Raw genomic sequence first — 27,844 nt, forward strand, 5'->3', positions numbered from 1 at the left:
TTTTTCTTCTTCTAATTAAATAATTTTAGTTAGATTCATTTCAAATATTTTTCTTTCGGACTTCCATTTTGAACACACGATTTAAAGTCCTTTTTTTTATACTTTCTTCATTTCAAATAAATGCTAATTTCATGTTCCCAAAAATATAAATTTTTTTTATTAATAATTAACATCAAAGTTGTTTTCCAAAAAGATAGTTTTGAAATTTATATCTAAATTAGTTGATTTTTTTGCTAGTTGAACGTTAAGAAGTTTATTAATTCTTATTTCAATCTCATTTTTCTATTTGTCCTTTTGTGGCGACTGGTCAATTAACTGGCGTGTTTAACTTGGTATCGACGTGTCGGCCTAACGGATACAAAATAATGATGAATAAGTAATGAGTTTTAAAATATGTATTGTAGTGTAGGTTTAACTGGATTTATAAATATATATAATATATATATATTATTCTAAAAAAAAAACTGGATATATATGTATGTAGTGTAGGTTTAGCTGGATATCTAGAATTTTTTTTTAGTACAACATGTGAGGGGATCGGGGACCGAATTCAAATCTCTTGGTTGGAGATATATGTGAATTATTGTTGAGTAATACTCACTTGTTCTTTTTTTTTTGGTAGATACCTAGAAATTTTATCATTAAAAGAAAACTTTCTTGATATGTGTTATTTAATTAGTATAAAAGTCAAAAAAGTTTGGCTAGATGCTGCCCATTAGCAGCCAAGTTTTCTTTTTCTGCCATAATTCATTATAGACGTAACATTTAATTCCTAATCTCCATCCTTTTCAGTTTTCAATGTTATTAATTTGTCCTAGACTTTTTATGTATAGAAAAAAGTTAGTTATCATTTTCAACTTTTCATTCATAAATTTTAATAGAAATTTGAACGTATATCAAGATTTGGCATTTAAATTACATGTGGTCGATATAGATGTTTATTCTATCATATAAATTGTTTATGAAAAATTAAGAGAGAATATTTTAAAATTTCTTTAATAAGCATCAGAATTGAAAAAATAAAATAATGTTTAGAGCTTGGTAATTGGTGTAACATCTGTTGTTTCTGGAGATCATGGTTGACGACATGTTAGATAGCGCCAATAATTGACAAGAATTAAACTTTTCCGTTGTTTTTTTTGTTGAAGGCGGCGTGCATGTACTGATCTTTTCACGTGAAAGTGAAACTATATGACTCTATATGAGTTGGATTAGACGAATAAATAATCAATTATTATTAACAATTAGTTTTTCCAACAACATAACTTATTTAATAATTCATTCGAAAATCAAATACAATGAATTTACTACTTTTGGACGTTTGTTTGTCTCTAAAAAAATTCAAATAAGAAAAAGATTGGACGGTTTGTATTAAAGGAAGACAAATTGAGTTTGATTTGAGGTGTAAAAGGATGCAATATTTGGTGGAAGATTGAGTCTCCAAAAGAATATTGACATCTTAAGTTTGATCGTTGAAGACACATGTGGGAGAATAAGGTACTTATTAGCTATTACTATCATAAATATGTAGGGTCGAATCTTCTTATAGATGATTGAAGTTGAATTGGTTAGCAAGGAAACTCGAAATTCTCTCCATGGATCTCGAATGTGGCCAGACTAGTGATGGACGTTGACCATGCTCAATAAGTCCCCCTTTCCGGCGCTCTGATAGCAGTAACGATCGGACGAGGTCGACCTGACTCGTCTCTTGCAGCTTTGATGACATCACCAGGTTGATGTACCTCTTTTGGATGTTCTACACGTGGCCATCTATTTCTTCACCCACATAACATGTCTAATAGATCTTTAAACTTTAAAAATGTCTAATAAATTCTTAAGCTTTTAATTTTGTGTCTAATAAATCTTTACAACATAAAAATTTTTAAAATTAACAAACATAAAGCTTCAGTTTTATATCTAATGAAATCTTGTATTCAACTTTATATCTAAATAATTTGTAAATTGAAAAAATATCGAATAAATCAAAAGATATTAGACACCAATTAAAAGGGGAGAGATTTCTTAAACACAAAAAGAAAAAGTTTGAGTTGAAACTTGTAATTCAACATTATTAAAAAGTAAGATAAAATTAACTTTTGGTCAAAGATTAAAAAAAAAAAAAAAAGGTTTAAATCTTACTTTGAATTTTTGTTTGAAAATATGTCGAGTTTGATGGCTATGCAATTGCAATGCATGGATGACAACTGACAAGGATCATGCTTTATTTAAAAAAGACAAAAAAATCCGAATGTCATGTCAGCGTCACATCTGTTGAGTTAAATATATTGTATGCTTAAAAATTTTAAGAATTCCAAAAATCTGACATTCTTCTTTATATTATTGTAATTATTATAATATTTTATATGCATGCATACGACGTCGTAGTGGAAGTGTCAGAGAGAGGAGTTGTGGTTGTCCAATGTCCAATGTCCAATGTCCACGGTTTTCAGCGTATGGGCAAAAAGTTTCAAAGTCCCTTTGCCAAAAAAAAAGGAATTCAAAGCAATGATTTGATTGCGTCATTTGTGGACACCAAATTGAAGTTGAAGTTCGAATTCCCTGTGGCTGTGGCTGTGGCTGTTGAAATTGTGAATTCATTCTGTTCGAGTCAGATTTGGTTTTTGCAGTTCGCTTCGCACCGCGCCTTGTTGTGTTCTAAAATTGTAATCCAACCTCGCTCATGATTTAAATTTTAACTCCACACCCAGAAACACAGAAACACCATGATGAAGCTTTTGAACCTCTTCATCGCTGCCTCCATTCCCGTTCTCAAAGTGCTTCTTATTACTGCGCTTGGCTCCTATCTCGCCCTCCCCCGCATCCACATTCTGGGCCAAGATGCCAGAAAGCATTTGAACGAAGTCAGTATTATTTACTTGCTTTTCCTTTACCCTCTATGATTAATCAATTTATGATGTTGTTGTTCGGGATGGGGATGGGGATGGGGATGCCCTGTTTTTGTCCACAGGTGGTTTTTTACGTATTCAATCCAGCCCTCGTGTCCAGCAATCTTGCTGAAACTATCACTTACGACAACATGGTCAAGATGTATCACTTTCCACCCTCTCTCTGTTTGTGAAAATGCCTCACGTTAATATTACATTGCTTTAACCATTTTTATGTTCGCTCAGGTGGTTTATGCCCCTTAATATCCTCTTAACATTTGTGGTCGGATCTCTGCTTGGATGGATTGTCATTCAATTGACCAACCCTCCTTCTCATCTGCGGGGCCTCATTCTGGGTTGCTGCTCTGCTGGTAAAACTCCTCCTCTTCTCTATCAATTTACTTTTTATTTCATCTCCTACCTATGAAAATAATCTTGTTACATCTTTACCAAATCTTCTACTCTGATTTCCCTTGCTACATTCATCTCCTCCTATTCTCTCTTCTTTTTCCAAATTAATTTGTTGGTTTGGTGGAACTGGATGGTTGTTTGATGTTTAGCCACCGTTTGTTGATCATTGATGCTTTATTGATGATTGAACAGGAAATTTGGGGAACATATTTCTGATTATAATACCAGCAGTCTGTAAAGAAAAGGGAACCCCGTTTGAAGCTTCTGAAGACTGCACCACTTATGGAATGGCTTATGCTTCACTTTCAATGGCGGTGTGTGTTCCCTTCAAGTCAATCTATGGCGGGTTCTTTATGTAATTCTTGGTTAACTGTATGTTCTCTGTTTGTGATGCATTTCAGACTGGGGCCATTTTTCTATGGTCGTATGTATACAATATTGTTAGAATATCTTCAAGGAGCAGCACCACTGAACCCAGGTTTATTGACTTGCCCATCAGTTCTAGGTGTTCCGAAGGTTCCGCCGTAGAGGAACCATTGATTCAGAATCAACCACTTGATGATTCTTCAAAGAAATTACTGGTCTTGGAGGAAGATGCAGATAGCTGCTCCCCGCCTTGCATTAGAACTCAACTGAGGCCCAAGGTGCTTTTCTGAAAGTTTCACTTTCGCGTTGTTTTGATTCTCATTTTGACATTTTTCAACAACGTCTGCCTAAATGGCTGCTCATCATGCCATTCTATTGAGAGTTTTAGAAAGAAGCTTTGGAACTTTCAGTAAGCTAACCTCTTTAAATAATATAACACGCAGGTTCCAACTGCAGTCCGAATAGGCGCATTCGTTAAGTCGCTTAATTTGAAATCATTATTTGCCCCTTCAACAATTGGAGCGGTATATTTCCTTTTTATTTCTACTTTGTTTCATGTCAGTTAAAATTGGGTCATGTTAGTACATGTGCTGGCATGGATTGTAAATTAAGCACTCCAACAATCTTATGCTCTTCTTTATCATACAGATTGCTGGTTTTGCGATTGGCCTCATCCCTCAAATTCGAAACTTGATGATAGGCACTGATGCTCCGCTGCGTTTGATCGATGACTCCGCTGCCTTGTTGGGGTACCAAAATTTGTCTCATTTTTAGTTACTCTTTTTACACTATGTTATAGTCTACTTTTTACAAAACTCCTGTGCTACACCATTTTGTTTTCAAGGATTCTAAGCTCTTCTTATTACTGCAGAAATGGAGCCATTCCAACTGTGACACTGATCATAGGCGGGAACCTTCTGAAAGGTATCAACTAAACTATATGATATGCATGGAGATTTATCATCGAAACTGAAAAAGGGAATTATATGTTGTATCGGTCCAGGTTTGCGAGGATCGGAGTTGAAGAAATCCATCGTCATTAGTATTGTTTTGGCTCGCTACATTGTGCTGCCTTTGACAGGAATCTTGATCGTGAGAGGAGCTGTGAAATTTGGTTTGGTTGAATCTGATCCCTTGTATATGTTTGTTCTTCTGCTTCAATTTGCTGTCCCACCTGCAATGAACATTGGTAAAAAGTCATCTGCCTTGTGGCTAATTTTTTGATTTTGAATGTGAATTCTGCTGCTGTTTCTTCTTCTGCTCAACAAAACCAGTGACTGGCTATTGAATACAGGCACAATCACTCAACTGTTTGGAGCAGGAGAGACCGAATGCTCAGTCATTATGCTGTGGACTTACGTCCTAGCTTCAGTTTCACTAACATTTTGGTCCACCTTGTTCATGTGGCTCGTCGCTTGAAGAAATTCAATTGGTAAAATGCTTTACTAGTGTAATTAGTTTATCCACCACATGTGGGAATTTGATTATAGAGATTAGGCTGCATTAGTCTTGACTTTTTACTTTTTACTTTTTAGTACCACCCCTTAAAGAAGAAGCATGTGCAGGGCAGTACTTCGAATTGTAGCAATTATTGATTTTGTTATAAAAGTCAATTATTTTTAATGGTATTTATTATCATTGCTGACTGTGGAAAAAAAATCATAATTTTTGAAATTAGGTTTGTATGAGTTTTCGACAAAAGGGAAAAATGGTGTGCTTTTCCTCTTTTCCTGATAGAAAAATGAAACGCAGTACCACATTCTTCACAGGTTTTTTTTTAAGCATATTCTCCACCAAACAGATTAGTAATTCAATCAAGCCTGGTAGATTAGTAATTTTGTCACTAAAAACTATAGGATTTTATGAGAAGCGAGACAAATATGCCAAATTTCTATAGCAACACATGAAATTTCCGAAAGCTAGTCATTTCTTCACAGAAAATACTGATTAACGTGGTTTCATCATTTTGGTTATAACAAAATAGATAGTCATCCATTCCCCAAATATACTCTAGGGTTATGCTTGAGAAAAGCAACCATTTTTCTCCGGAAAAAGTTACCCAAATCTTCATATCACAGCATCAGAGATATGCCTTGTTCAAATCATCAAAGTAAGGATGTTCCATTGCTTTCTTTGCTGAAATACGCATTGAGGGTTCATACTTGAGCATTTTCTGCGAAAACCAACCGCTATTAGTTAGAAACCAGTACCAACATTTTCCGTCTGCTCAATGGAGAATATGTTCTAGCAGATGACTTACTGAAAGCAGATCTAGCCCTTTATCATCCAAGTTGGGGACAGCAGTTGAGAGGCTTTGGGGGCTCCACTGGGGGTACTCATGCCAGTTCATTAGTTTGCTCACACCTGGCCAAACTTTTTCATTTGGGGTTCCTAATAGCCTGCATACAAAATTCCACAACATCTTTATATCAAAGGCAGGGGACCCAAAACCAAAAGACCTGTCAGTGTTAACAAACTCAAGATGAAAGCAATTCAATGGCACCTGAAGATATGAAGGAGCTGTTGCAACTCAGAATCTCCGGGAAAGAGCGCTTGCTTCGTGGCAAGTTCGGCTGAGGTTATCAAAAAGGAACAAGTTTAAAATGTCGTCTATGTGGAATTCAGAAACACCAAAAGAGTATAGAAGCTAGTACTAGATTTTGGATGGAAAGAATACCAAATATGCAGCCAACAGACCACATATCTACTGCTGTAGAGTAATGAGTAGTCCCCAAAAGAACTTCGGGAGCTCTATACCAGAGGGTTAGAATCTGGAGGACACAGAACATAAGATCGTTTTAACTCTACCATGCCATGTGAAAAAATAACTAGAAAAAACAAAACCCAGAAAAATCAGGCTTGCCTCATGAGTGTACTTCTTAATTGGCACAGTAAATGCTCGAGCGAGCCCAAGATCTGCAATTTTGAGCATCATGGTCTTTCGGTCCATCAATAGATTGTGTGGTTTCAGGTCCCTGGTGTAATATAACAAGCAGAGAATTAGATTGTGTTTGATTTTCCACTATCACTACTAGTATGTAGGTAAATCAGAAAGGAGGAGAGTCCCATGTTTAATAACGAATTACCTGTGCAGGATACCATGACCATGGCAGAAAGCAACGCCCTTGCAGAGTTGGTACATCAAACTCTTCAAACAAAAACAAAAATTATAAACTCTATGCTCGATTGAGAAACAACATACCTGTAATTTCTGGAAAGAAATTAAAACCAAAAGAGTATTTCTATGTACCTTGACAGTGTTGACGGGAATGGATTCTCCCGTACCACGGAAACTCTTAATGAATTTTTTCAAATCAGTATCCATGTATTCAAACACCAAGTAAAGAACTGTTTTCCCTTCCTTGTTCTGGCCTTGTTTGACGTCCATAAGCCTGTACAAATTCGTTTATATCAATAATCACAAGGGAATAGGGTACGGATCAGAAAGAAGTGACAGTTGATATCGCGTTGAGAAGAAAAAATGAAGACCGGGAGCTAGAGAATCTAAACAACGGCAGCGATTATCAGAATCCGGAAGAGAATTACTGAACCCTAAAATTTCATCGTTTAATTACCCAAAATCGAAATCGTAGTTGGAGTAGTGGGAAGAAAAAAGGCATCGACGATCCAAGAAATAGAAACCATAATTAAAGATCTAGAAATTGGAAGTACACAAAAACGCGATTTCATTTTCCTGGAGAAAACAATCGATCAAGAAATAACAGGAAGGGGTTATTACCTAACAATATGAGGATCCCTAGAAAGCATTCGAAGAATTGAAACCTCTCTAAGAGTGGTGGGAGGAACACCTTCCTCATCCTCGTGGAGGCGCGTCTTCTTGAGAGCAACAATCTTGCCGGTGGCCTTCTCCCTTGCCCTGTAAACTTTGCCATAAGTCCCTTCTCCGACCTTCTCCAGCTTCTCGAACGCCTCCATGGCTGATACAGTGGTCGGCCCCTTCTCCATTTCTCTCTCTCTCTCTCTCTCTCTCAGTTTCTTTGAAAGTGAAATTTCTCACAAAGGCTCTCTCCCTTTAGCCACAGAAACAGAAAATGAAGAAGAGTCCGATCGGAGCGTCCAATATGTATGAAACGTTGGGAGGGACTTTTGACCGTTGTCACTTCCCAACGGCAATTTATTTTCGAAATTCAAATTTCTAAAGTTCACTCACCTCGCGCCTTTTGGCCCAATAATCGGTCTTCTCCATCCGGCCCAATTTACGTCTTGGGAATTAAATTAATTTTCTTTCTTTATTAAAAATCTACCATTATGACATTTTTTTAGATTGATTTAACAATTTCTTATGTTGGTAAATTGTACCATTTTTTTAATTGCCACTTCAAGAAAAAGCCAATAAAAAACAAAAACATCTGCTCCTCAAAATTGGAGTTTCAAATCTCACACTTTATATTTATTATACTAATAAAAAATATGCATTTAATTCTTTTAGTTCAAGATTACCTTGTGTTAAATTTAGAGCGATACAAAATAATAAATACTAAAATATGAATTTTTTTAACAGGCAAGTTATTTATTTTTCTAAAAAAAAAAACAGTTAACTTATTTATTGAGATAAATAAGGGGGAAACCCTTCTTTTATGGCATGTGGGGCTGACATTGTTTTTTTTCTTTCTAATACAAAAATATAATGTGTGGTTATGGAATTTTATTTTTATCGGAAGATATTTAAGTAAAATTATTGGTGTCAATCGAAATATGGTTGTACTCAGTGGTAAAGCACGTCATCTACTTTAGAAAAAGCCAAGTCTTTGGGAGAGATTTTATAAAATAAAAAACTCTGATTAAACTATATTTTTAGGAAATAGTGACGACTTCTGTAAAATGAAGTCTTACTTTTTTCATTTACCGCAAACCTGTAAAACTATTCTTTACAAAAACAAAAATACAAAAACAATATTTTTTTAAATATGCTGAATTTTTTTTTTTTAAGTCATATGCTGAACATATTTTATAATTAAAACAGAAACTCTCTTGGTAACAGTCGATATCAGACCATTTATTTAATATATATTTCAGGCCAAAATATCTAATTTAATCTAAAATGTGTGATTTATCTTTAATTTCTTTACTAATTTTTTGAACTTTTAATTTTCATCCTTTGTAATTTTTTTAATAACTCATTATTGTCACTATACATTAAAATAACAATAATGAAATAACACTAATATAAATTTTAAAGATGATATTCTATGGTGGTTGTTAGTTGTTAGCATAACACTATTATTTTAGTTTGGTTCGTTTTCAATTGCATCCCCTCATTGCGGGCAACGTAAGTAATTGTAGATTAAAGCCATATGAAATGGGTAGGTTATTTCACTTAATAGGTAATACATGTCATATCCAACGCATTAAATTTAACCATAAACTAACAACTTAACTCACAACCTCTTGATTGAAGGTATATGTCAATTACCGCTGAACTATACTCGTTTTGACAATAAATCACGTTAAATTTTATATATTAAAACTTGAGCTCATGTACAAATTTATTGTTATAAATTAAAAGCTAAACCTACCGCATACAAGGAAAAAAGGACTTCCTACATAAATTATGTTTTTTTAAACACAGAAACACTACTCTAGAAAAAACATTACCACCCAAAGTTAACAGTGGTGATCACATATTATTATCACAATCTACAGAAGAAAACAATTTGTTTTAAATACAAGATAAACGATTAGAATTAGCATAGTTAACCAATTGACAGTTTGTCTGTTAAAAAAAAGTAGGAATATGAATACATTTTATCCCACCAAACACATTCTTCAAAGTCACAACATCTTCGACCTCATTAAATGATATGAGGAGATAATTCTCAATTAATTGAGATATCTTTTCAATCATGACACATAAATTATGTTTTAAGAAAATCATCCATTGTGAAAAACAAAATGTGTACAACAACTCTACTCTATATATGTTAAAAAGACAATTGCACAAATAGACTTACCTGTCAAGAAACAATTTTAAGAAAGGAAAAAAAAAAACTCAATTTTTAATTTGGATGCTCTATAAATTTTCACCATAAATCTTTTATTTCATAAAATCAAATTTTATCATGAACTCTAGCGTTGTAATTTTTATCGGGTCCTAAATTCACCCACTAATATTCAAAAAAAAAAAAAATCTAAGTAAAAATCTCATAAAATTTACCAATTTCAATAAAAATCAAGCATTGCGTAGTGTTAAGCTCGGTCAATGCACCCGATTGATCATTGACAAAACTAACAAAACTTACCAATTTCAAACAAAAATTCAACTTTCCCCATTGTCTCAAAAAAGAAACAAAAATTCAACTCCAGTGTGTTTTTCTTTAAAATCCACAATTTTATATCAATTTTTTTTATTTATTGAATGCACATAAAATAGTTTTTTGAATAATTTTATAAATGAAAGTCTATTTAAAAAGTCAAAATTGTAACAATATTAAAGCTTAGTTAAAAGACTATAACACTTGCTAAAAATTTAGGCCCTAACGTAATGAAATTAAATTTAGGTAAATTGGATAAACCTTCCAAAATTTGGGAGTAAAAGTTTAATTTCTCATAAAAAAAAAGGTATAAAATAGATATAGGAAAATATATTAGCTAAGGATTGACCATTTTTACAATGGGATGGGTACTGAATGAAGGGGGGATGGAGACATTTCCTCATCACCTAAATGGGAGTGGGGAATTTGTTCCTCGCTAAAAAAAATGTCAATAATTTTCAAGATTAAATTATCTTAGATTTGTAAGAGAAATGTAAACAAAGTCTCATATTGATTAGAGAAATATGGTATGTAATAAAGACAATTATCTCAATTGGTATATGATCTTTTGGGTGAAATCACAAACAAAGCTGTGAAATGTATGCCTAAAGTGGATAATATCATACAATTATAGAGATCGTTGGAGGTACAATAACTATGACTATCTTTCTTATTGGTACCGCAATAGTCATTTAATCTTGAGTATCAGAACAACATTACCGATTGACTTTAGGATTTTTTTAATTGATTCAAATATATATAAATATTATTTTATTTACTTATCCAATATATACACGAACGTAAATGAAATTTTATTATTGGAAATTAAGTAATTAATTATAAATATTGTTAAAAAATATAAAAATATAAAAAATAAATATGAGAAGAATCCCCACTCTCATCCCAGGAAGTTTCGTAATAAATAACAAGTCCAATATATTTTGAATCTCAAATTTTGTTGAATTCAACTAAATGTTCATCACACACCCCAAATTGTTGCATTAAAAAAAAGGTTCTCGTATTTCATATATAAAACTATTTACTAACGATTGGTAAAAAGAATCTTTTGTTTTTAAAGCCAATTTTTTTTTTAATAAGGCGATGCTACATGCTACATTCATATTAAATTCAATTTTTAAATACAATCAAAAATATTATTAGAAAAAAATTCTCAACCGATATAGATAGTATAAAATATTCCTTAAGAATATCTCTAAAATTTATTACAAAATATTATAATTTCCTTATTAAATTCATCGATTTCAATTTTCACACCTATTACTAGATCTATCTAAAACTAAATTGGAAAATTATATTACAATTCGTTAAGGAAGTAAATTTCAGAATTTCCTTTTTATAAAAAATACACAGAAAAAGGGAGGACACGTGGCTTAATTTCTCAAGAAAAAAAAAGTATGATATATTTCATACGTCTTCTACTGCACTGCATACTGCAGATATGCTGAAGCCTATAGAAGACGTCGGAGCAAAATACAAATACTAATAAAAAAAGTAAAAAAATAAATAAAGATATTTATATCAGACAAAAATTTACCATCTTATTTTTGTAATACCAAAATTACCCACAGGTTTCCTTTTACAGATCCACGGAATTCTTGTCAAAACAATAATAATAATAATAACAAATCCCCGGAATTAAAATAATAATAATTTATGACAAAATATTTAGAATTCCTGCATTTGTTGCAGAAAAAAGCCCTTTGGAGCTGAGCTGCTTTTCCGTTCCGAACCCTTCCAATTTCCTCCCCTTTTTGTTTTTCGTCTCTGCTATTTTTCCATTATTATTGGTAAGTTTATTGGATTTTTTCTCCTTTTTTTTTTTTTTTCTTTTCCCAACTTCTTCTCGTTATTTTTTAAATCTTTTTTTGTATTTTTGGAGAATCTTTTACTGTGAATTTCGATTTTTAGAAAAAAAAAAAAAAATTTCTTACTGAATGATGTGGGTTTTCTTCTTCCTCAGTGGCGACTGTTAAGATCTGTGGTCGAATACGAAAATTTTCTGCAGTTGTTTGCAAGTTTTGCAGCTGTTAGGGTTTTTCTTCGACTTTTACTGATTTTGTTCCGACATTTAAGGCCGGGTAGGTGTTTTTGGTACTTTCAGTATAATATAATGAGTTTCTTCTGGTTTTTAAATCCCTATTTCAAAATTCCCTTTTCTTTTTCCTTTCTTTTCTTTTCTTTTTTGAAAAATCTCATATTTTCCCCTCCTAAATTATTTCCAACCCCAAATTACCGAGTGGAGCCAAAACAATAATATTTAGAAATTGTAGAGGCTGTAAAATCTTGTCAATGGCGGTTTGTTTCGAAGTTATCCAAGTCTGCTGCTAACGATTTGTGATTTTTGAAGAGGATCTGTTGAATGGAAGAGGTTGAAGATGAATTTATGTTTATTTTTTGTTTGGTCAGGGACGGGGACTTCCCTGTATGGAATTTTAGTTCGAGCGAAGGAGAAGAATGTCGGGATCTGATACCGGAGTGATGACCAGCAGCGAACCCTTCACCATCGGTCTCCAGAAGAGTCCGGTACAGTCGCAACAGCCGATCCTGCAAGGCATGCATTTAGCCTTCGGCGCCGACGGCGTCTACAAGCCCGTCGCCGCCGCCTCACCCCCCTACCAGTCCTCCGGTGTCGGAGTTCCCGGCAATGCCGGCGCCGACGGATCTGCTCGTGAAGCTTTCGTCAACATTAATATGCAAACCGAGCCTGTGAAGAGGAAGAGAGGGAGGCCCAGGAAGTATGGGCCTGATGGCAGTATGGCACTGTCCCCTGCTCTCCCCTCCGCCGCCGCAACTCAGTCCAGTGGAGGGTTTTCCCCTCCGCCCACCGCCACTCCTCTGTCGGGAGGACCGGCCTCTCCAACTTCTATGAAGAAAGCCAGAGGCAGACCCCCTGGCTCTAGCAAAAAGCAGCAATTAGATGCTTTGGGTAACTCTACTTATTAGTATTACACATCCTTTTATACTTAATTGGCGTCTGGTTTTTGTTTCTTGGGCATTAGTTATGGTCGTCAGATTTATTAATGTTATGATTATCCCGCTCATTAATTTTAATCTTACATGCGGGTTAACGGCTTAGTTCTTTACACCTGTTCATATATATATTTAATTTTCCAAGGTTAAAGTATCCCCAAGCTAATAAAAAATATATATATGCAACTTCAGTAGTTCATGGAACAAAAAAGAAGAGGCGGTAAGCTAATTCTGTGGAAGATTGTGATCAGTTCGATTTGACTTCTGGTTCTTGACTTTTTTTATGGACATTGATAAACTATGGATACTTTCAGCATTTTATTTCCTTTCCTTGTTCTTAAATTTTTTCCTGTCAAGTGCGATGAAGGATAGAAATGTATGCGTGAATCCTATATGTTAGCTTTTTAAAGTCATTTTCTGTGTCATAGGTTGCAAGAAAAGGAAAATTTTCAAAACTGAGTTCTCTATCTCTCACTACTCTTCCTCTTCTTCTTTTAGTCTCTGCAAACGTGCTTAAAATTGAGTCTTCCCTACACATGCATGTCATTTGTGGAGTATTCATTTGTTGAGGCCCAGTTTCGACTTTGATATTGCCATTACAGCTTTAATTATTCTATAACTATAATTGTAGGGTCAGCTGGAGTTGGATTTACCCCACATGTCATCACCGTGAAAGCTGGAGAGGTTCATATTTTTATCTGTTTTCTTTTTCTTTCATCTTTTGTTTTCTTTATTTGGCATTTCGAGATTGTTGCAGCTGCATTATCTTTTGTTTTCTTTATCAACGCAATTGAATAATTAAATGAGAGCATATGACAAATATATGTGAACATCTTATTATGGAAACTTCACGCATGTGTCCATTATTCCATCATGGGGGAAAGATAATCAGGTGCAATCATGCTAATATGAGGAACTATTGCGACATTTTGATCTCTGTGCTGTTGTATTTGAACTCTTACTCACATTTTCATTAGGACTGAAATCTCAATTTGTGTCATGTTGTTTTCCAGGATGTATCTTCGAAAATAATGTCATTTTCGCAGAATGGTCCGAGAGCTGTTTGTATCCTTACGGCAAATGGAGCAATATCCAATGTGACTCTACGTCAACCAGCCATGTCTGGTGGAACTGTGACTTACGAGGTTTGTTAATCTGGTTCTTTTATTCGTGTTGATTTTGAACTGAAGATTTTCTTTATTATGACTTCGCTTTTGAATGTTCAATATATGCCTGCGAGGATGAAACTTTTTAGTCATTAATGAACTCCTTAGTCCCCCATCTTAATGGCCGTTTGAAGATCTTTGATTGTTAAACAGATCTTGTTCTTCTCTTTTGTGGAACTAATGGTTATGCTGAAAATGTCACTGTTATCAATTCTCTCAAAAAAAAAAAAAAAAAAAATTGTTATCAAACAAACAAACTATGGTAAAATAAAAGAACTTAAGAAGATTACATCCAATGGATTTGAGAAGGAAAGGAAACTAGTTTCCATAAGGTTAATTGCTCTTCTCATATTTTAGTGTCTCCCAGTAATTCACTAAACTCAATTTCATTTTGAGTAAAAAGTTTCAGTGTGCTCATTCGAAGCGCAACAATAACTTTGAATATTTAGATAGAATTTATAGACACAGTCATGCATTCAGTGGCGATTAGGTATTTAGATAGAATTTATATGTTATGCAGGGGCGATTCGAGATCTTGTCACTATCTGGGTCATATCTCCTGTCTGAAAATGGCGGTCAGCGGAGCCGAACTGGGGGTCTAAGTGTTTCATTGTCTGGACCAGACGGTAGAGTATTAGGTGGTGGGGTGGCTGGTCTTCTAACGGCAGCGTCTCCTGTTCAGGTACATTAGTTTGCGTCATGACTGTGTTCTTACTTCTATCACAACCCTCTATATTATTATTATTAGTATCATTATAATCAAGATGTTTTTATTTGCACTGCCCACTTGGTCGTGATGTTATTGATTGTGAATCGGTTATCGGATTCGTAGGTGGTGGTGGGGAGTTTCGTCGCAGATGGGTGGCGCAAGGAATTGCAACAAGCAAACCAAATTGAACAGCCGCCTGCTTCTGGACCTCATAAACTTGCTCCAATCCGTGCTGGAATGACGGGGGCCAGCAGCCCGCCATCACGTGGGACTCTCAGTGAATCCTCAGGAGGGCCTGGAAGTCCGTTTAATCAGAGTGCTGGAGGCTGCAACAACAGTAACCCACAAGGCATGACCGCCATACCTTGGAAGTGAAACTGAAATTGCTCCTTAACTCACTTGATTTGCTAATATAGGCGGCCCCAGCTGGAATCATTTGTTTTAGATGCACCTGTAATTTAAGCTAAGCCTTAAGAGGATAAAGACAACCCTGGTAGCGTCGATTAGGATTTAGAAGAGGTTGTGAAATAGTTGTGTTGTTTTGTTTTAGCATTATAATGATAGTAGTAGCATTACAAATGATGAGTTTATTTCTATTACAGCGGTAGTATTATAATGCTATAAAATTAAGAGATCATTTCTCAAGGATGGTATTGCTACGAGGTTTTTTTCTATTCTCAAATTCTCTAAATTTTCTTCACCTGTCTCTCGCTTGCCACTAACATAGGTGGAAGCATTTAACTCCTAGCTCTTTTCAACAAAAAGCGCAAGGAAAAGAAACCTAGAAGAAAGGTCTGCAAAAACCATCCCCTTGAGTTAGCAGGATCCACCTTTCTTGCCAAGAACCATGCATATATACCCTCACCAACATGCAGCAGAGAGGCTATAAGAAACACCATCTGCACCGCTCGAATTGACCTAAAGAAGAAAAGGCTGATGGCTCTGAACAATGGAACAGGTCCAACGTCTGGAAGGAAAGCAGCACAAAACAGGATGCTCATTCCGACAATACAGAACAGCCAGACATGTATTGTTGGCCCATCAATACTCTTCCTTTGCCTCTGCTGCCAATATGAGATGGTCGCAGCCATGCCCTCCTTCGGGCTTACCATTGGAACATAGCCCAGCTCCTCCTTGGCTTTAAGATACGAGAAATAATTATTGACGCCAACCTGTATCAAAATGTTTGAACAACTTGTAACTAGGATTCAGGGAAGAATTTATTAAGAAGCGGGTTATTTGGTTCTAATTAGATGTCCAAACGTTCAGCAATACCACCTACATCTTTACAGATATAGCCATCAGAAGAACAATAAACAAACCTTGTAAATTTCAGTGGGAAGCATCAAGGGATGTGGAAGCCACCAACTATTTAGCCATGGATATAACATCGTGTAGAATGCAGCAAAAAATTTTCCCAAGACAAGAGCTTGAGGAACAGCCAGGGAAAACTTTGGCAAGTCATAACCTAGGCTATTGAGCAGAGGTTTACAGAATTCGAAAGAATTGACTGGACAACCTGATGAAAATTTAGAGTTTTTCAGTAATACCTCATTGTCCAATAATGAAAAGAAGAACACAGCACGATATTAAAGTCTATGGATGTAGAGTTACCATCTGATACATAATATGGCTGGCCAGCAGCTATTGGGCCTCTTCTTTTACCAGGAATGTCATCCAAAAGCCCCATGCTTGCCAATATCAAAGCAAGCACGAGATTATCCACATAGATCCAGTCAGTTTTAACACTTGGTTTCCCAACTCTAAAAGGTAGCAAGCCTAACTTTGCCAATAAGACCAACCTAGGAAAATGCCTCTCTTCCCCTGGTCCGTAGATGGCACAAGAACGTATTGCACAGGTGTGAAGACATTTCCCATTCCCGTTCCTACAAGTGCAAGGCATAAGCTAACTGCTAATGTCATGGTACGCTCTTGAGAAATAAAGTAATGCCACAAGCATTGTAAAAAGCAACAGCAACTTGGATGGATACCCATAAGTTCTTTTTGATCAGTTTTTCAGTTTTCCTTAAACAAAATGAGTCACATCGGCAGATATCCTAATGATATCACTAAGAGCAATCCAAAACAATTAATCAAACCAGAAAAATCAAAACCATTGTAGTACAGAGATAACTATATGTCTACAGTTCACTTACTTCAAGGGGCGCCCGTTGGTCTTCAGAACTAACTGTTCTGCAATAGATTTACTTCGACCATATGCATCAACATGATTATCAATTGGAAAATAAGGTAACCCCTCATTCCCATTAACAATCTCTTGACCTCCAAACACTACATTATATGTGCTCAGATATATAAGCCGTCTGATGCCAAATTGCAGGCAAGCATCCAAGACATGGCATGTTCCGTTGATATTAACCTCATCAATCCGACCAACTTGAAGCATTTCTTTCCCTGACAACCCGTATGCTGCCAGGTGGAAAACACAATCAACACCACGAAGAGCTCTTTCCACATCCTTTTTGGAGGTAACATTCCCTACACGACTGCAAGAGTTAACTTCGAAAGAAACCTAATGTTGAACTCAGTCTTAATTACTTAATCATAGAGAGATAGAATAAATGCGCATTACTGAATACGAAAATCATCGGAATTCACGCCGTGGCCATTCTCAGAGAAATGAATTGAAAGCAGAAAAGAAAAAAGAAAGTACAAACGAAACAAATCACGCCAGGATGATCAAAGTGCATGCATTACGGCGGCGAGATTATAATCACAGCTCCCAGGTTAATCGCAAAATTAAACAGTAAAAGTGGGCCCTAATTGCAGAGAGGGATGAACCTTGGATGATGTTGACTCCGTGGATCTTGAGGCTGTCTGACCAAGGAGAGGCTGGTCGGAGGTCGAAGGCTCGGACCTGGAGAGCGCCTCTCCGGACGAGCTCTAAACAGAGGGCGGAGCCGACGAAGCCCAATGCGCCGGTGACGGCGAAGGTGTTGCCTTCTATGCCTTCATTGGCGCTCAAATGCATCCTGTGTGACCGGAATTTGGAGCAATTACAGACAGTATCGACGTCCGTGATCAAAACTCAGAGAGAAAGCAAAGTGTTGCAGAAAATTGAAAGAAGTTGACGGGCAAATTGAGTAGAGAATAGAGATAGATCCAGTCGAACGATTTCGTTGAACTTGCAGTCTACACAGTAGCTAGGTTTTTAAATTAATCCGATTTTGTTCTCGGCTAATATTTTCTTTAAAAAACTAAAAAAAGGTTGCTGGTTTAATAATTGGTTTTTTGTTTTTGTCAGAAAAAAATATCCATTTAGTAATTATTTGACCAATTGCCCAAATTACTAAAATATCTCCCTACACAAACTCTCATGATTTTGAAAGGCAATCAGTAGGCGCCCTCCCTTGACGAGGATAGAGCCTGAGGATTGAACTTCAAATTTCTAAAAAAATAACAAGATACCTTAATTAACGTATTTATATCTAAAATAGTTTTAGTGAAAATAAAATATTAGTAATTTTATTTGCATTTCACGATATGAAATATTAGGAATTTAATATCCGTAACCCACTTTTAATAAATATTTACAAAATTGTCAAAAAAAAATTAAGAAAACTAGTCTAAATTCTAGTACATAACATTTTTATCTTAAAATTATTTTCATTTTTTGATTTATATGAGTTACAACAGAACACAAAAATATTATTTTATTTTAAAATAAATCACAGTAGATTTTATTGTGATAGTAAAATTGAAATAAACCGTATAATGTTGTGGCTAAAAAAGGGTTATATTTGTAAGTTTGTCTGAATCAATGTGTTGGGGTCAGACTATAAACACGTGAATATATAATTCAACAGTAATTGACATATATATGAAATTAAGAGATTGTGAATTCGATCCCCACCATCACATGTCCCACATGTTATACTAAAAAAATTGAATAATGACATTTAGGAATATTTTACTAATACTCGTCTACCTTATTTAAAAAATTCATGCAACATCTTAACAGCCATGCATAGTCTGGTAGTACATGCTTATTTCTTAATCATATTTAAATTAAAAAAATTAAAATTAATTAGGAGAGATTCCTATTTTTGGAAGAGACGTGTAGATCGTTGGTCATAGTTAAATCTATTCTCCACAGTATAATGTGGGGTAATATAGAGTAAGGTTAGATGCAGGGAAACATAACAAATTGAGTAGGTCTATATTTTTAGTTAAACAAGAGTAAGCCAGGTTAAGAAAGTAGAAGTTTGGAGTTGGACAATAATTTGTTCGATTTCATTTTATATAATATGGTCCTACACCCTATTTCCGTGGGCATTGCTATTAAAGAACAAATAAAATAATTACGAAGATGCAAACAGAGAGCCTCACTATAGCTATACCATACACACCCTCCCCAAAAAAAGGCAAAATAAAGAAAAAGACGTCTCCGGCGCGAAGGATTCTAAAAGAAGGCGTTGAATCTGAAGAAGCCGCCGTAAGTGGCGGTGGCGGTGGCGGTGGCGTAGGCATTAAGGAGCTCGTTCTGCGCCGACCAGAAATCCGCCTTCAGGCCGCCCCTCCTAATCGCTTTCAGTATCTTGTTCCGGTGAACGTAGCTGGTCACCGCCACCTTCTGGCTGTTCCCGTCCACCTCCACCTTCTCCACCCCTGCAATTCAAACCACAACCACAAACACTCCCTCAATTTCACAATTACAACACACAAATTCAAATTTTGTTTTAGTAATTTTTTGTACTGTACCTCTCAACTTGGACAGGCATTTTCTAAGCCTTTTCTCGTGGATTCCGACCATGTCTACTTTGAATTCAACTGTCTGATCATACAATTACAATCAAACACAACAATTACGTTAGTGGGGAACATCGAATAGAGAGAGAGATTGAAGAAGGTAATAATAAAAAAATTTATAAGGATTTGGAATTGGAGTTGGGTACCTCCATGACTGGAAATTGGAATTCCAGCAGAAGAAACGAAGGAAGATAAAAGAAATGGAAGGCCCAGCAGAAGATGATCAGCTCTGCTCGGTTATATATGCAGAGGAAAAGTGGGGCCATGATCGGTTTTCCAGAAGAACCAGGCCGATCCAATCTAAATCTCTGCTTTTTCCAAAGACAGACAGGCAGACAGAAACAGATTACGAGATTCAAGAATCCCCTCTCCCCAAAGCAATGTGTTTCCATTCCAGTTCTGGATTTCAAGCCCTTTCAAAATGATTGGCTTTGACGAGTCCAACTTGGCTTTTTTCTTTTTCTTCCTTTACCTTTCAAAATCTGAGACCCCCTGCAGAGAAAAGCATCATTCGAGGCTCTCACATCCTAGCCCTCCATTCGGCCTCGGCGTGTCCAAAATCCCATCTTTGTAAAGATAAAGGTGTAAATAAAACCATCCCAGATTGCAAGTTTGGTATTTTTAACCTCCACTCCAGTCATCAACAAATTCTTTATTGGTGAACCTGTTAAAAACTGTATTCAGTAACCATGTTCAAATTACCAATTCGAACTCTTATTAGGGAACACAGATTGAATAAGCGCAGTAGAAGGGACAATTCGGAGTTGCATTTAATTTGCTTAAACAAAAAGAAATGGAAGAGAGAGAGAAGAGAGCCATTGAACCGACAGCGATTCGGAGCAGCAGATGCGATGGACGAGTAGAGCGAGCCAGCGTGTCCCTTGGCCTCCACCCCACTTCCACTTTATGAATCTCGAATTTTCAGACAATACAAATCTTATCGAAATTCGAGTATTCTTCATCGGATTACCAGTCCCTCTCTCCCCCGTCATATCTATTATAATTTTCCTAAACAAACGTGGAATTGGAAATGAAAATAGAAATAGAAATAGAAATAGAAATAGAAATGAAAGAAGAAGTTGAGGCCGAAGATCTAAGGCCAACACAACAACTGAAATGAAATGACCAAGGCAACGCATCCAAACAAAACAAAACACAGGAGATTGAAAAGTCAAATCAATCCATCTTCTTATCTTATATTGGCAATTTAATACAGCTTTAGTCCAAAATAACAATCCAGTAATTCCCACTTCCCATGACGGGGCAGGGGAGGAAATAGGAAATTGGAATGCCCCCCCGATCCGCATCTTCAAAGGTATCTTATGTGGACTTAAAAACTCCGTCTTTGGTCAATGGTCCACGCCTCCTCTCTATCTATTCTTCTTCTTCAGATTTCGGAATCTGATCCACTTGCTCCCAATTCCAGAAGCGCTTCTCAAGATCAGAATCATGAGAGGCCTCAAAGTGCTTTCCGCTCTGGACACTGCCAAAACCCAATTGTACCATTTCAAGGCCATAGTCATCGCCGGGATGGGGCTTTTCACCGACGCCTACGATCTCTTCAGCATCACTCCAATTATGACGCTAATCGGCCGCGTCTACTACCACGACCAACCTAATTACGACGCTCCCCCCGCCCTCAAATCCACCATGTTGGCCGTCGCCCTTCTCGGCACCGCCACCGGCCAACTCGTCTTCGGCATACTCGGCGACCGAGTCGGGCGGCGGCGCGTCTACGGCCTCGCATTGGCGCTCATGGTGCTCAGTTCCGTCGGGTGCGGGTTCTCAATCTGCACCACGCGCCCCTGCGTCCTCCTCAGCCTCGGATTCTTCAGATTCCTTCTGGGACTCGGAATTGGCGGAGACTACCCACTGTCGGCGACCATAATGTCCGAGTTCGCGAACAAGAAGACACGTGGCTCGTTCATAGCGGCCGTGTTCTCGATGCAGGGGTTTGGGATTCTGGCCAGCTCCACGGTGACGATGATCGTGTGTTCGATATTCGATCGGGCGTCGAAGGATCAGACGCCCAAGGGGGCGGATATTGCGTGGAGGTTGATACTCATGCTGGGCGCCGTGCCGGCCGCCCTGACTTATTACTGGCGGATGATGATGCCCGAAACTGCCAGGTTCCTTCTTCTTTCTTCTCCCCATTTTCCTTTCGGAATTACCGGACTCCGACTGGGACCCAACAAAATTGAGCAGTTGACTTTTCTCTTTAAAAATAAATTCTCCAACAGTACTGCCCATTGGCTATTGCTATTGATTTCATCATCGTAATTTAGAAATCCAAACATCCTTTTCTTCATACCAACTGTGTCTTTGGAAATTCGAATCACTAGCACCAAATATTATATTTTTTAAGAAAATAATTAACTTTTAAAGCTAAACACATGTTTTATTTTAGCTATTAATTTTTAGAACTAAACATATGTCTTAGTTTTAAGAAACATAGCTCAACTGGCGGGTACCCTTCCATTAAAAAATTTGAAATTCAAAATTTTAATAATTTTGTAAAAAATTATACAGTTAACCTTGGATGGTTTAGGTTTTTTTTTTTTTTTTTTTTTTGAGAAATTGTTTTAAGTTTAATTATTCATTCAAATATTTGCCGACTCTATAAATATTAAACACAATACTTCTCTGATTTTAAAAATACTTACAAAATTATAAAATATGGAGAACACTCTCATTTAATTTTAGACTGGAAGGAGAAAGGGGAGAGATTTTTTCCTTGATGAAATGAGAAGGGTATTAAAATTAAAATGCGATGGATTAAATTGAAAATAAAAAACTCATCTTAGGATTGGGTATGGGGTATGGGGAGGTGTGTTTGGTCCAGGAAACAAGTGTCAAGTATGGTTGGTATTAAGTATATGATATTTCATATTAATATACAAAATTAAATGTATTCCGAAAAAAGAAAGAATATGTGTTCACGTGAAATTGAAGTAGATGATTGCGTTGTCAGATACACGGCTCTGGTGGAGCGGAATGTGGCTCAAGCGGCGAAGGACATGGAGAAAGTGCTGGATGTGCCGTTGGGCGATATCTTAGAGACAGAGGGCAGTCCCCTGTCCCCCTGTCCCCCAAACTTCTCCTTCTTTTCGAAGGAATTCCTCCGCCGCCACGGCCGCGACCTCTTCTCCTGCGCCGCCGCTTGGTTTCTGGTGGACATCGTATTCTACAGCAGCAACCTGTTCCAGTCCCAGATATACGACCGCTACCTTCCCCCACCACAAAACGTCAACGTTTTCCGCGACGCCTTCAACGACGCCAAGCTCCAGGCCATCGTGGCCGTGTGCTCCACAATCCCGGGCTACTGGGTCGCCGTCTACTTCATCGACCGGATGGGCAGAGTGAAGATCCAGAGCATGGGGTTCTTGTTGATGGCCGCTGGGTATCTGAGCATCGCCATCCCCTACAACAGATACTGGGCCGCCGCCCCCAACATTGGGTTCATGGTCCTCTACTGCCTCACCTTCTTCTTCTCCAACTTCGGCCCCAACACCACCACCTTCATTCTCCCGGCCGAGCTGTTCCCGGCCAGATTCAGGTCCACCTGCCACGGAATCTCCGGCGCGGCGGGGAAGATGGGGGCCATAATCGGGGCGGTGGGGTTCCTGTGGGCTTCGCACGACCAGAAGGCGAACGGGTACCCCAGAGGAATTGGGATGAGGGCGTCGCTGATGATGCTGGGCGGGGTCAGCCTCGCGGGACTGCTGCTCACATATTTCTTCACCAGAGAAACCACCGGAAGGTCGTTGGAAGACAACGAGAACGAAGATGAATACGCCGGACGTTACGTCGTCAGGTGTCCCTCTTTGTGTTTGGCACGCACCACCCTTCCCTAATTTCCTTCAACCCATCACGACACGTCGTCTCGTAGTCGTAGTGTACACCAATTAATTATAATTTTTAATATAAATATAATATAATATATAGTAGGGTGATTAATTGCTTGCATCTTAAACATCAACTACGATTATTTACTATTTATTCATCGTTTTTGTTCTGCAATTTAAAGATGTAAAACCAATGGATGTGTATATACGGCTACAAGCGTGTTTTTGTATTTAAAGAATATTTACGCTTTTATTACAATTATAAGGTATGAGATATGGGTGCGTTTCTCAAAATTATAATGGAATTTTTGTTTTTGTTCTCGTCGGTAAATAAATAAATTATACTAAACTGAATTTACGGGGGTTAGGAAACATACAAAAAATAGTTACCTACTTAATATGTGAATTACCAATGTGACATGCTTGATAGTGAAAGGATTTGACTGATTAACTATTATATATGTTATTATTTGTCAAAAAAAAAAAAAAACTATTGTATACGTTAATAAGAGTTGGAATAAGGGTCCTTTTTCTTTTAAAATAATAAGAGAAAATTTGGAAAATTAATGTAAAGTTTGTTAAAAGGAGATTTTTTTAATCTCCATTTTTAATATTTAAATTATTTTAGACGATTTTTGGCTGACAAGCAATGGAATAAAATTTAAGGCATAATTGACTCTTTTTGTAAAAATTTTTAATTGGCTATTTTGTTTTGTTTTGTTTTGAAACACAAAGCATAATTAGTATTGGTTAAAGAATGCCATTCGAGCTACAGATTGAAGAGATTCATCCCTAATTACAAATACTTTAATTCGCTATTTGACATTTGTTTAAACCTATTAATTTTACTTTTAGTAAATTGGTTTTTAAAACCAACTTCGCTATAAGTTGTTTTCCCCCCTTTTTCGATGTAAAATTGTTTTTTCTTAAAAGAAAGTTGTATTGTTACAATCTCGATGTAATATGGTTGTAAAAAAGATGGACCATGGACCACTGCTTTGAAAAATTTATATATTCGCAAGAAGGACAAATGAGATAATCTCCCAAATACCTACTTTTTATAGTTGATTTAAATATCATTTTGCTCACTATACTTTTAAACGATAGATTATTTTAGTTATTATATTTTTAAAATATCTATTTGATCCCAGCGACCATTTTAGTTTTTATTTATAAAATTTTAACACATGATTTATGCACGATGAAAATTCTTTAGTATAAATTTATGGTGTATTTCAATAAATTTGGTGAATGAAGTTATGTTAAAATTTAGATCGAGAGATCAAAATTGTTAAGTACAATTATTAAAATGAATAAAATTTGAAAGTATAAAAAGAAAAAAATATGATACAAAAATTAATATTTAACTTTTGAAATTTTGTATTTTCGGAACTCAAAAATATTGTATTATTCTCTTCACAGTATGAAAAAAGAACCTTAGACCCTGTTTACTTGTCGCAATCGTAATCTAATGAGAGTTTTGATTATTTTTTATGGTGTTTATCAACTTGTAGAAATGTAATCAAATGGTGGGACTAACTCAAACTTTGTAATCCCATTACACTCCTACAATCTCATCAATCTCATTCTCATTCATTTTCCGTAGATCACACTATATATTATAATTAATGTACCACTCTTATTTTTTTTTTCTCTATCTATTGATTGGATCCATAAATTTTTAATTAGTTTTTAAAGGACAGTGAAGATGAAGAATTTGAGAACTATCCAACTTTTGTAATATAAATAGGTCTCGAAATGGCGCTTAAACTTCTTCATGCCGCCAAATTTCACTTTCTTCCGTTTCAAAGATTTCGTCGTTGAAATTTGAAACAGATAAACTAATTAGCATCAGGATGGGCAGCCTCGCGGTGACGATGATAGAATTCTTCGGATTATGCATCTGCGGAATGCGCAGCTGTGTGTTGCGAGTATCGGCTTGTTTCCGTTCCGCGTTATGGCAATCTGAATGGGGAATACTGAAGGGCCACTCATCGCCGGCCACCGTCATGGCGGAAACCGTAAACAAGAAGAGGAGTGGAGCCTAACCGCCGGATGCAAGGTTCTGGAAGAAGCTCCGTGGCGATACTCATCTGGCAGCAGTTCCAGGTATGACGACCAATTCAATTATGCCTGAAATTTTGCAACGATGTTCTTGCGTGTATCTTGACTAATTCTAACTCCAAATTTCACAACCTCTTCATTTTCTTTGATATGTATGACTTAGAAGAACTTAGAGGTCTCATTGAAGAGTAATTAAAAACGGTGGAGGATTTGACTTATATCAACCAAATTAATGAACAAAAGACTGCAAGACACTATCGATGATATTAAGTTATTAACTAACTAGCTAAAGCAAACCATATTTCCCTTCATCACAATTACAAAGCTGATTAGATTCTTTCCCTGCTGGGTAGCCTTACATTCAATCAATCACATATGATCTAATTGCACACTCATCATGTCATTTAGAACAAAGTATCAGAACAGGTTTCATAATTCCTTGTTTTTCTCTCACAATACCATTGTCAATACATATTCTTCAGAATTGTATGTCCGTGGGAGAGAAGAGAAAAAGGAAAACAGAAAAGGGAAAAACAAAGTCAAAGCCATATCTTTGGAATATAAAGTGGGGAACAAGACATTGTTAATTTCTTCACTTATTTTTAGTAGGATAGGAAGCCATTTTGTTGATTCCACAGAGCCCTGCAGGCTTTCCAGTGTTCCTCTTCATTCTTATATATCCTTTCTCTCCCCATTTGGGTCCCCAGGAGTTCTTCACAATGATGTAGTCCACTCCCTTTGTTGACCCATATCCAACGGCTGTGACTCCATGATCAAGCTCTGTTCCACAGTGTCCATCAAAAACGCCCTGCACAAGTTATAATGTTAATAGCTGCATTAGGGCCAAATAGTAGTAGTACCAATACTATCCACAAGTTCCAAATTTTGCTCACTCCACTGTAGAATTGGAAATCTCTTCCTGAAGCTTCAATGGCCACGCTGACCGGTTGGTGTGCCAATGCCTTTATGAGGCTGGCCTCATTGTTCTCTGGTACGTCTTTATAGCCAGAGATTGTCACTACCTCCAGTTCTTCCTGTAGAAAAGAAATATTCAATTTTCAGAGTCATCTCGATATGGTTTTCTGTATGGTCCAATGTAGTGTCCCAAGAAATGGGCTCATGGGGTTCGGTTAGTAGTTTTACCTTTTTGTTCTCACAAGTGCTTTCCTCCATGAGATAAGGATAGTCTTCTTCCTTGTGAAGTCCACCATTAGACACAATAAAAGAAAATGCGTAGTCCATTAGGCCCCCATGGCACCCATTGTTGTAAGGTCTATCGCAATCAATTAGTTCCTGCTCTGATAACGAAGTCAAATTTCCACTAACAATCATATTTATCCCCTCTACAGCAGCAACTGTCGAAAAGGCCCAGCAACTACCTGTGCAATTTCAAAGCCCATTCAAATTACCGCTGAATCAGAATGTTCGTTTCTTCTTTATCAGATAGAGATAGATATATGACTACAAAATGGAAGTTGATGTATATAACTTACCACATGAACCTTGGTTCTTGACGTGAGCGACAGCTCCTTTCTTTCTCCAATCCACCGACTTGGGCAAATCTACGACATCCTTGTAGGTGAACTCTTCTGGGGATTGCCTTGTTCGAGACGAATCGACTTTCAGACCAAGATACATATTTTGGAACTCTTGGTGGGTCAAATCAGCAAACTCATTAAGTCCAAGCCAATAACTACTCACTTTCTTGTTTGTTTCGTCAACGTGCTTCAAGTTGTCCTTAAACACCTCAAACCTATGCCACTTCTCTTCAATAGTCTCATAAATCTTGCCGTGCTTTGATATCCATTCTTCAAATCGCTCAATAAGTTTATCCATGGAAGTTAAGTCTTCTGGCGAGTAACCCACAATAGAAAAGTCCATCCCACAACTTGATACGACAAACAGGGAAATGCACAGTGCTAGAAGCAGTAACTTAGGCAGAGCCATTGCTAGGTCTCTCAAGTCTTGGAATTTGCAAATATTGGTTTATTGGAGAATGAGACAAGGAACGGGTTTAATAGAAACGAAGAGATGTAGGGAATCATTTATATTACAAGGTATGAATGAATGTGTTTGTGTGCAGCATATCAAGTGTTGCTTACAAGCTAAGTTCATATGATATATACATAAATATTGATACCCAGTCTTCAAGAGTGGTTTGTGTGTATTAACTGACTTTGAATCTACGCATTCTGTCATTCTCATTCATGTAGTTTACTAAATGACCAACAGACTTAGCTCCACAGCAAAGGAAGAGCTTTTTACTTTTTCTTTATTGAGTTATTAAGTACATCCACTTATTTATTAAGTATAATATATATAAGTTGGAGTTAGTCAAGTTGTGTTGTCTTAGAAGTCAGAAGTA

At 36.6% G+C, this 27,844-nt stretch overlaps 7 protein-coding genes across 11 annotated transcripts; 3 read left to right on the top strand and 4 right to left on the bottom strand.

Moving 5' to 3' along the window:
- The first annotated feature begins 1,572 nt into the window (after positions 1-1,572).
- LOC111005260 (protein PIN-LIKES 3) lies at positions 1,573-5,290 on the top strand. Of its 4 annotated transcripts, none has more exons than XM_088120108.1 (11): positions 1,573-1,732; positions 2,386-2,861; positions 2,969-3,048; positions 3,132-3,256; positions 3,489-3,610; positions 3,698-3,940; positions 4,106-4,186; positions 4,311-4,411; positions 4,534-4,586; positions 4,666-4,851; positions 4,957-5,290. In XM_088120108.1, exons 2-11 carry the CDS (start codon positions 2,724-2,726, stop codon positions 5,079-5,081), a joined length of 1,254 nt encoding a protein of 417 aa, XP_087976234.1. In that variant the 5' UTR covers positions 1,573-1,732; positions 2,386-2,723; the 3' UTR covers positions 5,082-5,290. The 4 variants fall into 4 exon arrangements, with proteins under 4 accessions (XP_087976234.1, XP_087976235.1, XP_022132393.1 ...); XM_088120109.1 differs by having other exon boundaries at positions 2,709-2,861; XM_022276701.2 differs by lacking the exon at positions 1,573-1,732 and having other exon boundaries at positions 1,761-2,861.
- Positions 5,291-5,543: 253 nt separating this feature from the next.
- Positions 5,544-7,739, bottom strand: LOC111005268 (cyclin-dependent kinase B2-2). Its single transcript, XM_022276714.2, has 8 exons — positions 7,402-7,739; positions 6,913-7,054; positions 6,749-6,810; positions 6,526-6,637; positions 6,340-6,433; positions 6,166-6,235; positions 5,923-6,061; positions 5,544-5,835 (listed from the first exon to the last, which is right to left on the bottom strand). The coding sequence occupies exons 1-8, from the start codon at positions 7,626-7,628 to the stop codon at positions 5,743-5,745; spliced, it is 939 nt and encodes a 312-aa protein (XP_022132406.1). The 5' UTR covers positions 7,629-7,739; the 3' UTR covers positions 5,544-5,742.
- Positions 7,740-11,585: 3,846 nt separating this feature from the next.
- Positions 11,586-15,445, top strand: LOC111006325 (AT hook motif DNA-binding family protein). 2 transcript variants are annotated; one of them, XM_088119556.1, is made up of 7 exons: positions 11,598-11,742; positions 11,916-12,033; positions 12,362-12,881; positions 13,557-13,609; positions 13,939-14,070; positions 14,612-14,773; positions 14,924-15,445. In XM_088119556.1, the coding sequence occupies exons 3-7, from the start codon at positions 12,410-12,412 to the stop codon at positions 15,173-15,175; spliced, it is 1,071 nt and encodes a 356-aa protein (XP_087975682.1). In that variant the 5' UTR covers positions 11,598-11,742; positions 11,916-12,033; positions 12,362-12,409; the 3' UTR covers positions 15,176-15,445. The 2 variants fall into 2 exon arrangements, with proteins under 2 accessions (XP_087975681.1, XP_087975682.1); XM_088119555.1 differs by lacking the exon at positions 11,916-12,033 and having other exon boundaries at positions 11,586-11,742.
- LOC111006316 (NAD(P)-binding Rossmann-fold superfamily protein) lies at positions 15,321-18,003 on the bottom strand. The gene is made up of 5 exons (XM_022278182.2): positions 17,603-18,003; positions 16,957-17,299; positions 16,415-16,686; positions 16,123-16,319; positions 15,321-15,972 (listed from the first exon to the last, which is right to left on the bottom strand). Exons 1-5 carry the CDS (start codon positions 17,790-17,792, stop codon positions 15,538-15,540), a joined length of 1,437 nt encoding a protein of 478 aa, XP_022133874.1. The 5' UTR covers positions 17,793-18,003; the 3' UTR covers positions 15,321-15,537.
- Positions 18,004-19,032: 1,029 nt separating this feature from the next.
- Positions 19,033-20,597, bottom strand: LOC111010410 (uncharacterized). Its single transcript, XM_022283824.2, has 4 exons — positions 20,399-20,597; positions 19,717-20,234; positions 19,523-19,595; positions 19,033-19,429 (listed from the first exon to the last, which is right to left on the bottom strand). The coding sequence occupies exons 2-4, from the start codon at positions 19,960-19,962 to the stop codon at positions 19,224-19,226; spliced, it is 525 nt and encodes a 174-aa protein (XP_022139516.1). The 5' UTR covers positions 19,963-20,234; positions 20,399-20,597; the 3' UTR covers positions 19,033-19,223.
- Positions 20,598-20,837: 240 nt separating this feature from the next.
- On the top strand, positions 20,838-23,536 carry PHT1;8 (phosphate transporter 1;8). The gene is made up of 2 exons (XM_088119554.1): positions 20,838-21,699; positions 22,542-23,536. The coding sequence occupies exons 1-2, from the start codon at positions 21,020-21,022 to the stop codon at positions 23,422-23,424; spliced, it is 1,563 nt and encodes a 520-aa protein (XP_087975680.1). The 5' UTR covers positions 20,838-21,019; the 3' UTR covers positions 23,425-23,536.
- Positions 23,537-25,855: 2,319 nt separating this feature from the next.
- Positions 25,856-27,508, bottom strand: XCP2 (xylem cysteine peptidase 2). The gene is made up of 4 exons (XM_022280064.2): positions 26,973-27,508; positions 26,623-26,858; positions 26,373-26,513; positions 25,856-26,287 (listed from the first exon to the last, which is right to left on the bottom strand). Exons 1-4 carry the CDS (start codon positions 27,424-27,426, stop codon positions 26,072-26,074), a joined length of 1,047 nt encoding a protein of 348 aa, XP_022135756.1. The 5' UTR covers positions 27,427-27,508; the 3' UTR covers positions 25,856-26,071.
- Between the last annotated feature and the right edge of the window lie 336 nt (positions 27,509-27,844).

Source organism: Momordica charantia (genome assembly GCF_013281855.1).
Source record: "Momordica charantia cultivar OHB3-1 chromosome 11 unlocalized genomic scaffold, Mcharantia_2.0 BLBB01000011.1, whole genome shotgun sequence".
NCBI lineage: Eukaryota > Viridiplantae > Streptophyta > Magnoliopsida > Cucurbitales > Cucurbitaceae > Momordica > Momordica charantia.

Coding starts and splice junctions, on each gene's coding strand:
- LOC111005260 (XM_088120108.1), top strand. CDS start 2,724: ATGATGAAGCTTTTGAACCTCTTCATCGCTGCCTCCATTCCCGTTCTC. Junction 3,257..3,488: donor TCTGGGTTGCTGCTCTGCTG/GTAAAACTCCTC, acceptor ATGATTGAACAG/GAAATTTGGGGAACATATTT. Junction 3,611..3,697: donor ATGCTTCACTTTCAATGGCG/GTGTGTGTTCCC, acceptor GATGCATTTCAG/ACTGGGGCCATTTTTCTATG.
- LOC111005268 (XM_022276714.2), bottom strand. CDS start 7,628: ATGGAGAAGGGGCCGACCACTGTATCAGCCATGGAGGCGTTCGAGAAG. Junction 6,811..6,912: donor TTCCCGTCAACACTGTCAAG/GTACATAGAAAT, acceptor TTTTGTTTGAAG/AGTTTGATGTACCAACTCTG. Junction 6,236..6,339: donor GTCTGTTGGCTGCATATTTG/GTATTCTTTCCA, acceptor TGATAACCTCAG/CCGAACTTGCCACGAAGCAA.
- LOC111006325 (XM_088119555.1), top strand. CDS start 12,410: ATGTCGGGATCTGATACCGGAGTGATGACCAGCAGCGAACCCTTCACC. Junction 12,882..13,556: donor GCAGCAATTAGATGCTTTGG/GTAACTCTACTT, acceptor CTATAATTGTAG/GGTCAGCTGGAGTTGGATTT. Junction 14,071..14,611: donor GTGGAACTGTGACTTACGAG/GTTTGTTAATCT, acceptor TATGTTATGCAG/GGGCGATTCGAGATCTTGTC.
- LOC111006316 (XM_022278182.2), bottom strand. CDS start 17,792: ATGCATTTGAGCGCCAATGAAGGCATAGAAGGCAACACCTTCGCCGTC. Junction 17,300..17,602: donor CGGAGTCAACATCATCCAAG/GTTCATCCCTCT, acceptor GCAGTCGTGTAG/GGAATGTTACCTCCAAAAAG. Junction 15,973..16,122: donor TTCCCACTGAAATTTACAAG/GTTTGTTTATTG, acceptor ATTTTGATACAG/GTTGGCGTCAATAATTATTT.
- LOC111010410 (XM_022283824.2), bottom strand. CDS start 19,962: ATGGAAACACATTGCTTTGGGGAGAGGGGATTCTTGAATCTCGTAATC. Junction 19,596..19,716: donor TCCAATTTCCAGTCATGGAG/GTACCCAACTCC, acceptor TTGTATGATCAG/ACAGTTGAATTCAAAGTAGA. Junction 19,430..19,522: donor ATGCCTGTCCAAGTTGAGAG/GTACAGTACAAA, acceptor TTTGAATTGCAG/GGGTGGAGAAGGTGGAGGTG.
- XCP2 (XM_022280064.2), bottom strand. CDS start 27,426: ATGGCTCTGCCTAAGTTACTGCTTCTAGCACTGTGCATTTCCCTGTTT. Junction 26,859..26,972: donor CAAGAACCAAGGTTCATGTG/GTAAGTTATATA, acceptor GAAATTGCACAG/GTAGTTGCTGGGCCTTTTCG. Junction 26,288..26,372: donor ATTTCCAATTCTACAGTGGA/GTGAGCAAAATT, acceptor TAACTTGTGCAG/GGCGTTTTTGATGGACACTG.